The following is a 16,309-nucleotide window of genomic DNA, read 5'->3' on the forward strand; positions in this document are numbered from 1 at the left end:
CTTAGAGATGTAGTCTGGAAAGTCAAATACACATGCCCCAGCTCCTCTTCAGCAGGATTTCCTATAAGGCCTGGTTTCTATCAAAAAGGTATCCATAAATACAGGGATCTGAAGATGATAAAAGTGAGAAGTGTACGTTATGATCCAAATTTGGAAATACTAGATATTTTGGCAAGAAAGGAAGTGAAAGTGTCTGGGTAGGAGGGATAGCTATGGTGGAAATTGCAGTGTTTGGTTCTTTACATTGTACTGCTGAGTGGTGGGTAGTTTCAGCAGAAGGGTTTCTGCTAGAGCAGTCACATATGATGTGATTCAATATTTCCTCTGAATCTGTTGCCTTTGGCTGCATTATTCCTAGCCTTGATGTATCCAAGTGAGATCCTCTGGTCCTCCTGGAGAGTCTTTGAACTATATGATAACCTTAAATGGACCCCCTTCTACTTAACTAGCTAGCGTTTATCTTGCTGCACCGAAAAACCTTTGATTAATTAAAACTCTTCATCTCTTTTCCTAAGAAGATAAATGGTGCAGTTTCTAGCACAATGATTCACTAATTTGTCCATGCTAGACTTTTTTAATAATTAAGCAAATTCTGGTTATACTCTATCTGTCAAACATTGATTCTTCCTAAGACCAATATTGCCTTGATTCAGAGGAAAGCTATAGGCCTCTTCCTGTTGTTATTTCTAAATTTCTATATTTAGAAATTTCCCAGTATTTAGATGGCAACTCTAGATATTGAGCTTCCCTCTATTCCTAACCAAGTCTTTTAAATTTTTACCTTATTAGTAGTAGTCAAGTCACAAATAATCTGTTCAGTCTTCCCTCAGTGTAATGTGGAATACTCACAACTTACTAATATCTTTATATTCCATTTTAAAAGTATATGTTTCACACTGGAAATCAAGCAATTTTCATATTAATCCAGTTCCATTTCCCAAAATGAAAGGGGTATAAAGTAAAATAGGTAAATCTTACGAATTTTCTAAAACAAAAACAAACAAACAAAAAATACAAACAAAACTGAGCATAATCATGTGTTTAAAAGGACAGTTAATGATATTGGGATAGGGTGGGACTTTTAGTTATGAATCTATATCTAGATTATATCAAAGAATTAACCTTATATAATAATAATAGTAATAATAATAATTGGTGATTTTCTTCAAGATCATAATATCTTAAAATGTTTACTTTGGAAAGTCTGACAGCTGTGAAAAGTGCCCTTCTAGTATAGTAGATGCCATGTATGAAATATGACAAAAAAGAAAGTAAATCCCACCAAACAGAACAAAACTTGGAACAGACTCTACCACTACACAGCAAGATGGGCCTGGCTAATTCACTGGCTTTCTCTGTCCTCATTTGTGTAAGAGCATTAGATCCGATAACAGACAAGCTCTAGAAGCTGGACCATACAATGATTCTAAGAAAAAGACCTAGAAATTTTGTCATTTAACATGTCAAAAGTTTCATGAGTTTATAGTTCCAGAGGTAGTATGGTGTTATTGAAAAATCACAAGGTCTTTGACATCAGTCTGACTATGGATTCAAATCATGGATCTGTCAGGTACGAGAAGTGTAAGCCCCTGATAAGTTGCTAAACCTCTCTGAGTCTATGCTTTCTCATCCTAAGTAGGATAAATATAATTTACTCCACACAGTTACATAGAGATGTATTTATTTACAATTTACTGCATAGAGACATAAGTTAAATGATAAGGAGCTCATATCACAGGGCCAATATGAAGTCAGTGCATTTCTGCTTCTATCTTCTTCCTGTACTGAATGAGAGGAAATAAGCGAAGACATTGATAATTTATTCTTTCCTCCATAAAGAGAGAAAAATCATTTGTAATTGTATCACTTTGTGAAAAGTTTGGTAAATGGATATTGCAGTTTCTACTAGGCTTTGGTAGATTTCATGAGCAGAACTTTTTCCATTTAGCATTTATTTATTACATAAACATTTTTCAGCACCTCCTCTGTGTTACTACTTGTTCTAGGCACAAAGGACACAATAAAGAATAGAACAGTCCAGGCCCTGTTGTTGTGAAACTTAAAATCTGCAGCTGTCTCCCAAAATTGTCTTAGAAAAAATACAGAAAATGTCTTCTTCAAAAAAATAAAATAAAATGAAATAAATTTTAAAAAAAGAAAATGTCTTCTTCCATTTGGCCTACCAATACTGGGCTTCAGAAAGCTCACTTTCTCCTGCTTCAGAAGAAAAGAATACCCACTGAAGTCAGCTCTTAGCAATATGAGCTGTCAGTAAGACATTAGCAGTGTAAAAAGGAGAATATAAGTTTAAAGATAGCTAAATCTTGGCTCTTGTTTATTACAGATAGACCCATAGGCAAATAAATTAACCAGTTGTCCTCAATTTCTTTATGATGAGATTAACCTGTAAGTATATATGAGTCTTTATGAGATAATATCTGTAATAAACATAAAAGAAATGTACAGAAGTAGAAACAGAATCATGATAAGGACAATACTTTTCTATGTTAGCTTTATTTTCCTTTCCACTGATTGGAAGAAAATGAGCCATTTCAAGATTACAGACTCACAAAAAGAAAACTGTTATATCCATCCAGAGTTACTTGTACAGAAATATGTACAATTCACATATGCCACCTGTTGCAATTTATTTAAAATACAAAAAAGTTATCAAGCAATGAATGTGCTATCATTAAGAAAATCTGATACATCCTTCTGGCTTAATTTGTACAATAATATTATTCTTTTTGCAGACTGTTTAGTGTCAAAATGACACTTATAAAGCCCTCCACTGTTGAGAGGGAAACACTGGTTACTTTTAACAAAGGTATATTATGCACCGAAGGAAGATTACATTTTAATTACCTATACAATGCATAACTGGTCGTTTGAAACATTGTATTCACTCAAGCTAATCCATTTTTTCAATTAATTATACACCTTCCTTAATATGTGTGAACTTTACAGAATCTCTACTCACTTGAATATTTTTAACCATCATTTTCAAGCTGAAAGTGTAAAATGGATTCTAACCTTCATTAAATATTACTAGATGGGAAAATGTACAAAGATGATATATCTACCATTCCAATTAAAAGGAAGAGTTTATCTAATGTATTTACCAGATATTTTTGTAGGTCTTTATTAGTCATTTCCTGTTTATTCCAAACTTTTTAATATTTTCCATAGTCACTGAACTCTACCATCCCCACCCAGTGACTTTATCACTTTTCCCCCCTCTTAGCCAGTGACTTTACCACTTTCCCTCCCTCTTATTCGTCTACAATCTTTCTTTCTTACTGTCCTAAAGACACTGTGTCTGTGTGTGTGTGTGTGTGTGTGTGTGTATGTGTGTGTGTGTTCTCTTGCCAATGGATAGCCTACTAGAACATTAGTAGTTCTCAATTTTTGCCTGCATATTGAAACTTTCTAGGGAACATTTAAGTTTTTAAAACCACTGATGATGATTTTGCTGGTCTGGTTATACCTAGGCACTGGGAATGTTTCCATTAAAAAAAAATGAATTTTATAGCTGAGGTTGAGAACCACTGTCCTAGAACATGGAGACGTCCTTAATTTGTTTTATGTTCTATACGTATGTTGAATTTTTTGACTCAACACCTGATTTGAAAATAAATTAACTTGAAGGGTATCTCTGAGTTTTTCCATTTATGGAAGTGTTTTGCTGAATGACTATTGCTCCTGATTTTAATACAATCTATGTTGTTGCTTCTGGGTAAGTGACACTTAGAAAGTTGTCCCAAGTCCCACCACACTGATCCCAGACATGATCTATGTCTTGCAAACACACAGTGCAACAGAGATTTCTGCAATCTGCAAAGGGCAGCCTGAGTCCTAGATTCATCATCTGCAGGTCCTGCCTGTTCCTGGCAAACTTGAAGTTGAAGGTAACCACTTGCATGGACAATTGGCTCAGAGGACAGAGAGTCAAACACGTGAAAAGAACACTTTTTTACCGTCAACAGGAAACCAGCCAATCAACCTCAGCTTCCAAAGGGTTTCTTTTCTTATTTTCACTTATTATTAGCATTTACTACATAGTCACTGTTCTAATTTCTCCTTAAAATTAATCTGGAAGCATGAATTCCCAGGTTTATTTTAAGGCCTCAAATATAAGGCCAAGAGGGTATTTAGGTTTAGAGTTAATTGAGGCTTAACGCACTAGTTACATAGGGCTGCCATAACAAACTACCACAGATTTGGTGGCTTAAAGATAGACATTTGTTTTCTTAGAGTTCTAGAGGCTGGAAGTCTGAGATCAAGGTATCAGGATGATCAAATTCCCTCTGAGGTTTCTCTCCACAGCTTGGAGATGGCTGTCTTCCTGTGTCCTCACAACTGTGGTGTCCTAATCTCCTCTTCTTGAAGAATACCAATTCTGTCTCATTAGGGCCTGTTCATATTTATTTTAACTGAGTAACCTCTTCCCAGACCCTATTTTGAGATCCCCTTCCCATTTGAAAAAGGTCTATTTCCTCGACTTCTCTCAGCTATAATTGTATTTGTATGAAACCACATCCATATTTTCTGGTTTACCTTCTCCAGCATGAGAACAGATTCTGACCTTCTGGAAAAGAGTACTGTACATAATTTTTGAACTCTGTGATGGATATATTTGTTAAACTAAACCATTTCACAAAAATTTGTGAATCTCCAAAATAAGGTTCAGAAATATGGAACTTATCAAGTCATGTGATGAAGGAAGGAAGGAAAATGTCAAATAATTTTTTAAGCTCATGAAAATAATATTTCAGATAATCTTGAAGAGGTTGGATCTAAAATTTTCCGCCTCATGAACTCCTTAAGTTCGTTTGTCTGGTCAGCATCTATTTCCCATTTAGGATTCAGAACACAGGTTCATCCTACAACAACTATCTAAATTGCTACATCTTACTAAGTTGTATATTTGTATTAGAACACCACACCCATACCCCTAGGCAGAGGACTTCCATTTGAACTCTTTGGACTCATAGACTGCCTGTTATAAAGTACATTTGTGATGCTCCATACACAATTTTTCAATCACGTTTTTAAGGTAAATTGCCTACTATTTCCTTCTAGAAAATGTGGGCTTCCTCATACTGCATGAGTCCATCATCCCACTTGAATTGTGGCATAATGGCAGGAACCCACCTTGAGGCTTGGGCTTGGTCAGTTTGCCGCAGGGCTTGGAGATGGTGACTGTCTTCTGGCAGTCAGCATTGTGGAGGGCTCGCTTCAGACTCCCAGTTCTGGTCTTCAAGGCCGTATTCAGGTCACATTCTCCCCAGGCCTGGAACTGGTATTTGCACTCCGCTAAAGTCAGGAGAAGATCAAAAAGAAATCTTTGAGATGGCCAATTATGGTGGCACTATAATAGCAGCACACTTTTGTTCTTAACCTTTTGTATTTAGATAATTGTAGATATCCATGAAGTTATATATATATATATATATATATATATATATATATATATATATATATAAACACGTACTCCATACATTCTTCACCCCTTGCCCCCAGCCAGCTGTGGTGTCTTGCATAGCTATTGCCCAATAGCACCACCATGAAATTGACATTGACACATTCCAAGAACTTGCTGAGATTTCATAAGTTTCATATGCACTCATTTGTGCATTAGAGTGTACATTTGCTTCTGCACAGTTTTTTATGTGTAGAAGCACACGATCGTCAAATATTCAGAACCATTACAACACAAGGATCCATAGTCTTCCCACCTCCTTCATCCATGACAACCAAAACTCTGTTCTCTGTATCTATAGTTTCATCATCTTAATTATGCAGTATGTGAACTTTTGAGATTAACATCTTTTAACTTAGCACAATTTCCTGCAGGTTCACCCAAACCAAGAGTATCAACAGTCATTCTTTTGCATTTGTGAGGACTATCACATAAAATGGGTATACTACAATTTTTTTAACTACATTTGGTTTATTTCTAGCTTTTGAGTATAACAAATAAAACTGCTATCTACACTCATGTATGGGTTTTTATGGAAATATGAGTTTTCCTTTCTCTGGGACAAATGCCCAAGAAATTACTGGATTGCATGGTAAACTCATGTTTCGTTCTGCAAAACACTGGCATCCATTTTTCCAGCACAGCTGTGCCATTGTACATCTCTGGCAGTACATGAGGGATCTAATTCTGTTTGTTCTCCCTAGCATCTTATCACATTTTTTGTCTAGCCACTATGCTAGGTTTATAGCAATCTCACTATAGTTTTAATTTCCATTTTCCTAATGGGGAAAAGAAGTTGAACACCCTTTCACATATTTGTTTGCTTTCTATAGATCAGTGATAGTGAAACTTTTAGAACTTTCAATGATAACCAACAGCCTTTTGCAGCATGTATGCCATTGGTTCGCATCTTTTAAGACACATCATAAAAACAAACATTGTATAGGTAGGTCTTGAAGATGCCCATATACAATTTAGGAGCAAATGTATCTGAATAATATTTAGGGTCACTCAAAAACATGTCCCAAAGTTTGTAGAGCATGAAAAAGATTCATATGGACATACCCATAGTCCTGTCTCACTTGCCAGCAGGCCATAATGCACTTCCTTATAGCTGAGGTAGAATATTTGGAGCATAACGTCCCACCACGGCCAAGAAAGGCAAAAAGACTGGAATGCAGGAGAAAAGGTTATCTAGGAGTTGAATATTGATTTAAAGTTGGAAGTTTTGAGAGAACTTGTCTCTCATGGGTAGATCAGGCCATCCCGAGGCTGACAGTGGTCAGTGAGAGAAAGAGAGGTCTCTCAAAAATGACTGTAACCAGCCCTGCTGGGGTCAGCAAGTAAATCCACAAATGTGTGTGGATGGTGGGGAAGAAACAAAAGAGAGGAGGCTTGAAAGTGACATAGATAATGGCAAGGATGAGAAAAGTGGAAAGGAAAATATAAGGAATTTGGAAATAGAAGGAAAGAAAAGGGAGAGAACATAGACAAACAAATATTACTGGGAGGAATTACATGCATATGTCCCTCCAAGGTAATGGTTCTCAATCCAGGACAGTTTTGACATTCGGGGGACATTCGCTCAGAAATATTTTTAGTTTTCACAACTAGTGTGGGTGGGAGTGTTACTGGAAACTAGCTCACAGAAGCCAGGGATGGTGCTAAATATCCTGCAGCTCAGAAGACAGAACCTTATGTAGCCCAAAATGTCACCAGTGCTGAAACTGGGAAACCCCAGGGTTAGGTGAAGTATCTGCTCACCTTTTGTATAACAAAATTAACTTATTTAAAATAAGTAGTACTGATTCCAAAAAGACATTTGGTGGAAACATTGCAGAATTGCCTCAGAGAGGGAAACTGACTCAATGGACAGGGTGAGACTTACCTCCGAACTGCTTTTTCCAGTTGCAGGGAATCTTGCACCTCTGGGTCTTCATGGTTTGTTTGCACTCAGCTCCAGTGCGGGTGCCCTCCCGGGTGCCCAGCCCACAGTCACCACTGGTGGGCACACACACGCTCCACTGCCATTCCCCACAGTCCGACTTCTTCACCTTTTTTTCTAGAAGGAAGTAAGCAAAAACAACCAACATTTAGACAACTCCAACTTCTGGTTATAATCAAGTCCATTCTTGAGCACCGTGATTATAGTGTGTGGTTCTCCCATTCTCCTTACTGTTCAATAAACAGCAGGGAGGATACAGAGATCAGGCAAATGACTGAATGAATAACCCATCAGGAGGAAGGAGAAGAAAAACTAAGGAAGGAACTAGAACCAAAAGTAATTTAACTTTTATATGGGCCAAAACTGTTCTAATTTACTGACATCTCCTTTCAGGACCAATCGTTTCCATGAAAAAATGTTTAAAAATAATTCTACCTAAAAAAATGAGAAAATATTCTATTAGAAGTAATAATAATAATCAAATCAGCTCTTTCCATGTAAATATAAAATCCTTTCTTTGTCTTGAAAAATAGAAGAACATAATAGAAATATGATTCATCATAAACTTAAACAGAATCCTAACTTCACAGATTACATATGGCTGTGGGAAGGGCATAGATAGGATGCTTTGTATCCATTTCTTCCTTTGTAAAGCTAAGATTAAAAAAAAGTCTTTGAATGACATAATTTGAGGAAGAGATGTAACACAAGCAAATGGCTAATCTAACCACTATTATTTCTAACAGAGTGTTTTCTCATTATTTTTAGGCTTAACTATTTTTGCATATCTCTTCTTTAACAGAATCACCTGATTGTCAGTCAATAGTGTCTATATAGTAGACTCTAACATGATCACACTCCAGGACTTACAGTGGCAAAAAATTAAGAGGGCTGTTTCTTGGGTTTCTCAAAATAATGAGAAGGAAGGAAGGGAGAAGGAGGGAGAAGATGGAAGGAAGGAAGGAAGGAAGGAAGGAAGGAAGGAAGGAAGGAAGGAAGGGAGAAAGGAAGGAGGGAGGGAAGGAAGGAGAGAGGAGGGATGGAGGGAAGGAAGGATTAAAAGCATGTATCTGGGCTAGATAGACACTAAGCACCAAAGCATCCCTTTACAACTCTGCTGCTTACCTGCTTTTTCTTTCTTTCCTGCCTCGGCAGTGTCCACAGTTGCCAAAATGAAAATGAATGCCAAGAAGACAGCTGCAAATTTTCGATGCTGCTGCTGGGACTGCTGGGACTGCATTCTAGGGATAAACAGAAAAAGAGGTACTGTCAGCCTAAGTTAGTGCAGAAGACTCACTTATCTCCTTGATGAAGAGCTCCACTTTGCACTTCCAGAATGCTGAGTTTTGGGAAGAGTTATATCAATTATCCTAAATAAAATGTTATCTTTTCCCCTGAACAGTCACCAACATGAGTGCTCTTCTGCAATTAGTCACATATTCACTGACAAAATGTAACAGCTCTCTCCACATAAGACTTCACAGCCACTGGGCAAGTATGACTCTGGGATTACAGAAGCAGAAGAATTTTAAAGGCATGTTTTTAAGCAGTCTACTACAATAAGCCTTGATGGTAGCATTACCTGATAATATCAACAACTATAGCCAATATTCAGAACTCATAATATTTCCTAGAAACCACCAGGGTCTTGCAGTCCACAGACTTCATTTCATCATTATGCATGGGTGGCCTACAGACGAACATGCTTATTGTTTATTTTTAGATGCATTAGTAATGGCTAACTCTCTAGTTTACCACTTTACATGATCATTTCTATCACCATATAATTATTCCACTGTTCACTAGTCAACCACAGGGTGAAGCACAGAACAGCAGCAGAGTTTGCACACCTGTGAAACATCCCAAGCATAATTATAGACTCACATGATCTCAAGATCCTCTAAACTTTAAGACATAGTGAAGAGTCATTATACTCACTCAGAATTTGAACATCTTACATTTAATAGAATCCGAATCTCCAGATAGAGATTAGAAGGCACCCCTGAAGACATGTGTGATAACTTCCTGTCAATATGGCCATCCTGCCAAATGGCCTTGAGGAAGTTTTAGTAAAGCCCCAGAAAACACAATCCCCAGTAGCCTTCCAAGTCACTGACTGTACCTCAGGAACACCCAGAGCCCACTGAAGAGGACATGGTTACCTGGCAGAAGTACAGGGAATACTACCTCCCATCATTAATGCGCACACACACACACACACACACACACACACACATGAGTTATTAACAGAAAGGGGGTTTCTTTGGTGAGTTCTAATCTCAGCATTTCTAGTTTTATATTGCTAAACTCTTACTTTCAGCATTGTTTTTTGAAAAAGGTTTGTCTTACTCAAGTTACATTCATTTCAAGAAAAAAAGCATATAGCCTAGAATTTCCTAATCATGTAAGTTTTTACTTTAAAGGGATCCACTAAACAAGCTATCAAAACTGAACTATGATCTGAATAGAAGGAAGGGAAAGAGAGAATGGGGGTGGAAGTTGGAGAGACAGTAGAATGGAAATGTGCTCTGTCTCCTTCTAATATTGACTCAAAACTATTCAAATATTTAATAAGTAGGTAAGTAGTGATGTACAGCTCTTAAACATTCTGAGGAAAAATGCACACAGGCCCATGCTTACGGTGAGACACTGGTGTAAAATACATTATTGAGCTTTGTGTTGGACAAAGTCTCTCAAATCCGTCTCTCATCACCACCACCACTACCCCGCTCCCCATCATTCTGCTGAAGACTTACATTTTCTGAGTAGAGAAAAGGAATAAAGCTTATGTGAAAGAGGAGAGTAGGTGAATTCAGACACTGGATCATTAAAATAATCGAAAAATTCAAGTGAGCCCAAACAATACCCACTTAGCCTGCTGTTGCCTCTTTGCTAAAGTAAATATTGGAGTAATTAGGATACATGTGGATATCTGGATACCAGTTCCTCTTGCTTGTGATATTTGATTTGTCCTTAGCTTCAAACAAAAGCTAAAGCTCTCCATACACTTTAACCCCACTTGTTTTCCAACAAAGTGGGTGTCAGATGAGTGTGAAGGCAAAAATATTTAATTTAAAAAGTGATTAAGATAGTGATACATTTTCTCATACTGAGGACAAACAGTGAAGAATGAGAAATGAGAGATAGATAGGATGGATAGGTGGGTGGATGAATAGATAGATAGATGATAGATAGATAGATGATTGATAGATAGATAGATAAATAGATAGAAAGAAATACATACATACATACATACATACATAGTCAGAGACAAAGGCCTGAGCACTTAGCTTAGTTGATGCTCATTAAATGTTAACACCAACACAAGACCTTATACAGAAGGATGAATCTAGTCATGCTAATACAGAGTCTTGGCTCTTTGGCAACATCAAATGTGCAATCACTGGAGAAACTGAGCCAAAAGCAACAGTCAGTGTCCACGTGAACAAGAATGATAAGTAAATGATCAGTGATTCTTCTGTATCGTGTGCTCCCATCACTAGACCATTCTGTATATTTTGTGATCTTCTTGCCTAAGCTCTTGTGAAATTGTATTTTTTGGACATTTTTATTATAAAATAAAACTCAAGATATGGAAGATCGATCATTCAAAACTACTGAAGAGCTTAATGAATCATTATAAGACAAAGTACTTTTCCTGTCACATCAGAAGTCTTTGTCTTCCTCATTCCAGTCACAGCCCGCTCTCCTTAAAAGTAACTTATATGAAAATTATTCCTTTGCATTATCTGAGGGCTTTATTCAAGCATGTATCCCTAGACTTGCCTAATTTAAAAATTTTACATGTATTTAATCTGCTTTTAGCTTCTAGGATTATCCTCTATTTCTTTCTTTTTTTTTTACTTTTTATAAAACTCAGAACATTCCATCAAAACTATCCCACATTCTGGATTTTGATGATTGTAAATTCATCAAGAAGAATTTAATATTCTTCTTTTTAGTTGCACATTGACGGTTGCAGGCAGAGACTTACTTGACTCAGGTGCATCTTTGACAAGAATATAAGTGGCACCGCACTCTTTCACCAGGAGCAGCATAATATTTGGTTCTCGCCCTTTTGTCATGTTAACAGCCACTGGTGTGAGATGGGCACTGATGTGGGTTGTAAAATAGTGATATTAGAATTCTATCCTTTTATTTTCATTTATTAATTCAGCTAACACCATAAGGAGATGTTTCCCCCCTCACTGAATATTCTGTCATGCAACTTAGAGTCTGTAAAGAAATATTGGAGAATTGCTTGACTCTTTCCTTTTATTTTTCTCCCTTTCAATATTATGAGTTTGTTCCCTACTATTATTGGAATATGGTCATTTCCTTTTTTAATGCTTCGAATTCATGGATTTGTTCATATTTAATGGTTTCTAAGACATCCCATTTCTTAATCTTTATTAATTCTTCTTAGGAAGCCACTGTAAGCTTCACAAATTGTATCTTACATAAATTCTTATAATTATGGTCTTTATAATCTTTGATGAGGTCATTGGTATCCAGCAGACTAAGATACTCTGGGTCTACTGCACCTCAGATCTGAAATCAGCCATTTATTTAAAAAATCCTTATTTGTTGTTTTGGTAATAAAAGATACTTCAAAACCAAATCCAGGCACTAAAGATGTTCAACTTCATTGAATTGATCTTTATTTCCAGGCTATGTTCTGTGAGCAGAGCTGAGAAAGGACACAGGGAATGACAGAATTAACTAGCATAAAATTAATAATTTGCTTTTTTCATATTGCACAAGAATAGTTTCATAATAACTTATGAATCTTGAAAACAATTAAAATTATTTTGCACTTATTATTTCATTTTAGCCCTCCTTTCAGAGTTGCCTGGTATCTGTGTCATCAGACATGGTAGTTTTCACCTACCATATCATCTCCCTTTGAATTCTCATGAACTTTAGTTTTATGAATGCAACAGTATATTCATGCCCACCATTAGTTCACATATGAATGTTTCTCTAAGAAATTTGTTGGCCAAAAGCTCATTCTCTAGTAAACTCCTTATAAAACTCAAGGAAATATCATTACCCCTGAATATTGACAACACATCAGCCCTTTTGTCCATCCAGTTTTGCTGAATGTAACATCCGAGATCCAGGTATTCGTTCTTTAAAGTACCTAAAATACATTGCTCCATTTTCCCTCATTATAAAATCATTCTGGTGGAAAGTCTAGTAATAATCTAATTTCCTTTCCAGATAGAGTTGTGTTTGCTGAGATGCCTTCCTTCAATTAATTTCTTTATAATGCAATAATTTTGCAAATATACAGCTTGGTTTTGGTCATTTGAAGTCAATATGCTCAGATATTGATGGGCTCCTTTTTCTAATTTTCAGTATTAATTATTTTATCTCAAATCCTTTTTACATATTTTAATTTCAGTGAAAACTGTTATTTTATCTTCTATTAATCTTAAAGCATTACTTGTGTTTATTCACTCCTGCGTTCCTTCCAGTTGCAGCTTCATTTTAAAAATATTTGTCTTTTATTTCTAATTCTTACTTGAGTTTTCTCACATCATTCCTGTGGTTTTCTAATGTAATTTATGATGTTCCTTAATATTTTATCTCATTTCAAAAAATTTTTTAGCTTATTTTGAAATAGTATGTCATTGGGGTTGTGTATCTGTGTGTGTGTATGTGTGTTACCCGAACACATTAAAAATTCCTTTATTCCTTGTAGGGATAAGAGTTCACTACTTATTTTCTTTTTCTTTTTTGGTACCAGGGATCAAACTCAGGACCTTGCACTTTCAAGGCAGGCGCTAGAACCACTGAGCTAAATCCCCCAGCTACTGCTTATTTTCTTTATTCTCTCTTTTTAATAGTCACTTTGTAGGAAAATGGATGCACCTCATGACCATAATCTTAAGTGTAATAGATCAGATGCACAAGTTTAAATATTGCATTGTTTCTCTTGTGTGAGAAACCCAAAAAGTAAATGAGGAGCATAAAGGAGGACAGATATTGGGAAGTAGGAAGAATATGTTCAAGTGGAAAGGGGAGTGGGAAGGGAAGGGGAAAAGGAAAAAAATGAAAACAAACCTTGCATAAAGGGGGAGGGGACAAGTTGAAGGGAGGAGAGGGGAATGGGAAAAAAAAGAATTGACATGTGTTGTGTGTTGTGTACACATCCATTTAATGACTGTGATCAATATGTATGACAAATACGTAGTAATAAAAAGAATAAAGTTGAAAATAGTTACTTTGTACCATATTTTAATTCAGTACATTTCTCTTGTTCATTTTATGTTCAGATAGCTTTCCTACTTGCACACAATTCCTTCCTCTGCCCTCTGATGATTACAATGACAGACATCTTTCTGAGATTTCCTGCTTCTGTTTTCCTCTCCTTGCTTTCCTCTAGACTTTGTTTCTTTTGCTCTGCTCCTCATCAATTTGGATTTCATTCCCAGAATTTCATCCTCGCAGGGTTCCTGCCCTAGAAGGGAGCCTCGGGGGTCACTCTGTCATCTCAGATTGGGTGACCCTGCCTTAGAGTGCTCCCCAGACTGATGGTGCGCTCTCCTGCGGTCTGCTCTGTGACCAGTGCTGTGACTTCCCTGCACCTTCATTTATTCAGACACCCACAGGCTGAAGGGCTTCTGGTTATTAGGGCTTTGTTCTCACTCACTTTTTATCTTCAAGTTTGTCCTGATTTTCACTTCAAATCTTTTCCATTGGTTTGGATTTTGCTGTCCATCAAGCTGCTCTGTTCCTATATGGGGATTCAGGAAACTCCTCACATGATTCTCACACTTCCTTTCTCCCAAAATGAAAATATTTCACCGAATGGGGAGGTGCAGGCACTTACCCTAGGCCAACCACGGGCCTGTGTTCTCAGGATACAGAGCATAAGTGCTAAGTTAGACATTTTGCTTGTCCACATGTAGCTTGCATTCCTATAAAGTGCACAGCGACAAAAAATAGTACACTTACAATACACTGATAAGAGTCACAGAATGTCATGAAGTATAAGCAAAAGGGAACTATTTTACATTTACCTCTCTTTGTTGTGAAATAATTTAAAGCATGTTAGGGCCAAAAGATTTAATTTCCCTGATTTCTCTTTAAGGTAATCAAGTCATTTATAGACAGGAATTCGGATATGGAACACTATTAATTTTTTTTATCATTTTAGCCATAGACTCAGATATACTGTATATATTTTTGTACCTATCAGAAATAATATCAGTTTAATTTAAAGAAAATTGATCATGATTTATAAGTCAGGAAGATATTTATTTAGTTGGTCCAGGTATTTAGCTCAGTGGCACTCCACCTGCCTCACAAGTGCAGGGTCCTGAGTTCAACCCCTAGTACCAAAAAGAAAAGATATTTATTTAGTTAACAAATATATTTGTAGTATTTATTATTTCAAGTACATTTTTTAAGTATTTTACCTATATTGACTTATGTTAAAATTAACATATATTTGAATTATCATCAATAATGTATCCATTCACTCAAGTATTCAAAAACTACGTATACAAAAGTGTTGCATTCTTCTTGCATGAATTTTCCTGGACAACTGGAGATAAGGTATTGAACAAGGTGGACAAGATTTCTGACCTCATGATGCGGATACTCTGTGAACCAGCTAAATAAGAACATGAAAAGCAAATAGATAAGTAAGCACATTAGAAAGATGATTACCCAATTGTGGTAAATTTGTGAAAAAATTAAAATATGTAACAAAGAGTAACTAGAGGACGTACATTTGGGAAGGTTGGTTTGGATAGCATTACATATGTGGCTAAGAAAGAGCCAGGTGCATGGTAACTCTGATTGATACATAGTTGTGGGTTGTTGTTGCTGTTGTTGTTTTATTCATTAAGTTTATCAGTACATTTTAGGTATACAATATGATGACATTCATCATTGGGAATTTGTACCTTTACCCGATACATCTGGGTTCTTATTTTTTTCCCCATTCCCCTTGCCCCCCCTTCGACCCCTCCACCCTTCCGTATTTACAAAGATGTTGTTTCCATTTTTTCTTATTCTCGGATTTATTCCTTTCCCTTTTTTCCCTTCCCTGCCCCCTCCACCTACCCCTCCCCTTCCCCTTTGGACCTTTTCTTCCTATTTCACACTATCTATTATACATTTTGATCCTCATTTACACTTCCAATTTATCACACCAGAGAAACTATTTGGTATTTACACATGTGTGTCCTATTTATTTCACTTAAGAGTATGGCCTCGGGGCCGGGGATTTAGCTCAGTGGTTTCACAGCCTGCTGTGCAAGCGGAAGGACCTGAGTTTGATCCCTGGTACCAAAAAAAAAAAAAAAAAAAAAAAAAGAGCAGGGCCTCAATTTGCATCCATTTAGCCATAAATGTCTCTAGTTTATCATTCTTTATGGCTGAGTAGTACTCCACTTTATTTTTTTTTGAAAAAACATCTTTATCCAATGTCCAGTTGAGAGGCATTTGGGCTGTTTCCAAGATTTAGCTATTACAAACTGTGCCACTATAAATGTGGGTGACCATATATTGCTGTGATATGATTCCTTTAATTCTTTTGGAAAGATACTCAGCAGAGGAATAGCTGGGTCAAATGGGACCTCTAATCCTACTTTTTGAAGAATCTCCGTACTGATTTCCACAGTCACTGCACCAGTCTACACTCCCACCAACAGTGGAGTTTTGTATTACGGGTCCCCAGTTATCACTTTGCCTTCTTCATTATTTTTTTCTGAGTCTCAATAGTCATTTTTTGACTCATCTTTTATAATTCTAGAATTCAATAATTAGCCATCTCTTCTTATTGACCTTGCTCTTCCCTTTCTGCTTGCTATTCCCTAAATCCACTTAATTTTCCTAGATTTAACCAATATATCACTCCTAGTGGT

At 36.5% G+C, this 16,309-nt stretch overlaps 1 protein-coding gene across 1 annotated transcript in view; it reads right to left on the reverse strand.

Annotated features, from left to right (window-relative positions):
• Positions 1 to 16,309, reverse strand: part of Ptn (pleiotrophin) — a 98,383-nt gene that overhangs the window by 16,432 nt on the left and 65,642 nt on the right. The window contains exons 2-4 of the mRNA XM_004851237.4: positions 8,553 to 8,668; positions 7,371 to 7,544; positions 5,155 to 5,316 (exon numbers count right to left, since the gene is read on the reverse strand). Of these exons, the coding sequence (XP_004851294.1) occupies positions 5,155 to 5,316; positions 7,371 to 7,544; positions 8,553 to 8,667 (451 nt within the window). The 5' untranslated portion in view covers position 8,668. The remainder of the gene's footprint in view (positions 1 to 5,154; positions 5,317 to 7,370; positions 7,545 to 8,552; positions 8,669 to 16,309) is intronic.

Source organism: Heterocephalus glaber, unplaced genomic scaffold, assembly GCF_053883595.1.
Source record: "Heterocephalus glaber isolate CG9 unplaced genomic scaffold, H.glaber_assembly_v1.0 deba00000621, whole genome shotgun sequence".
Taxonomy (NCBI): Eukaryota; Metazoa; Chordata; class Mammalia; order Rodentia; family Bathyergidae; genus Heterocephalus; species Heterocephalus glaber.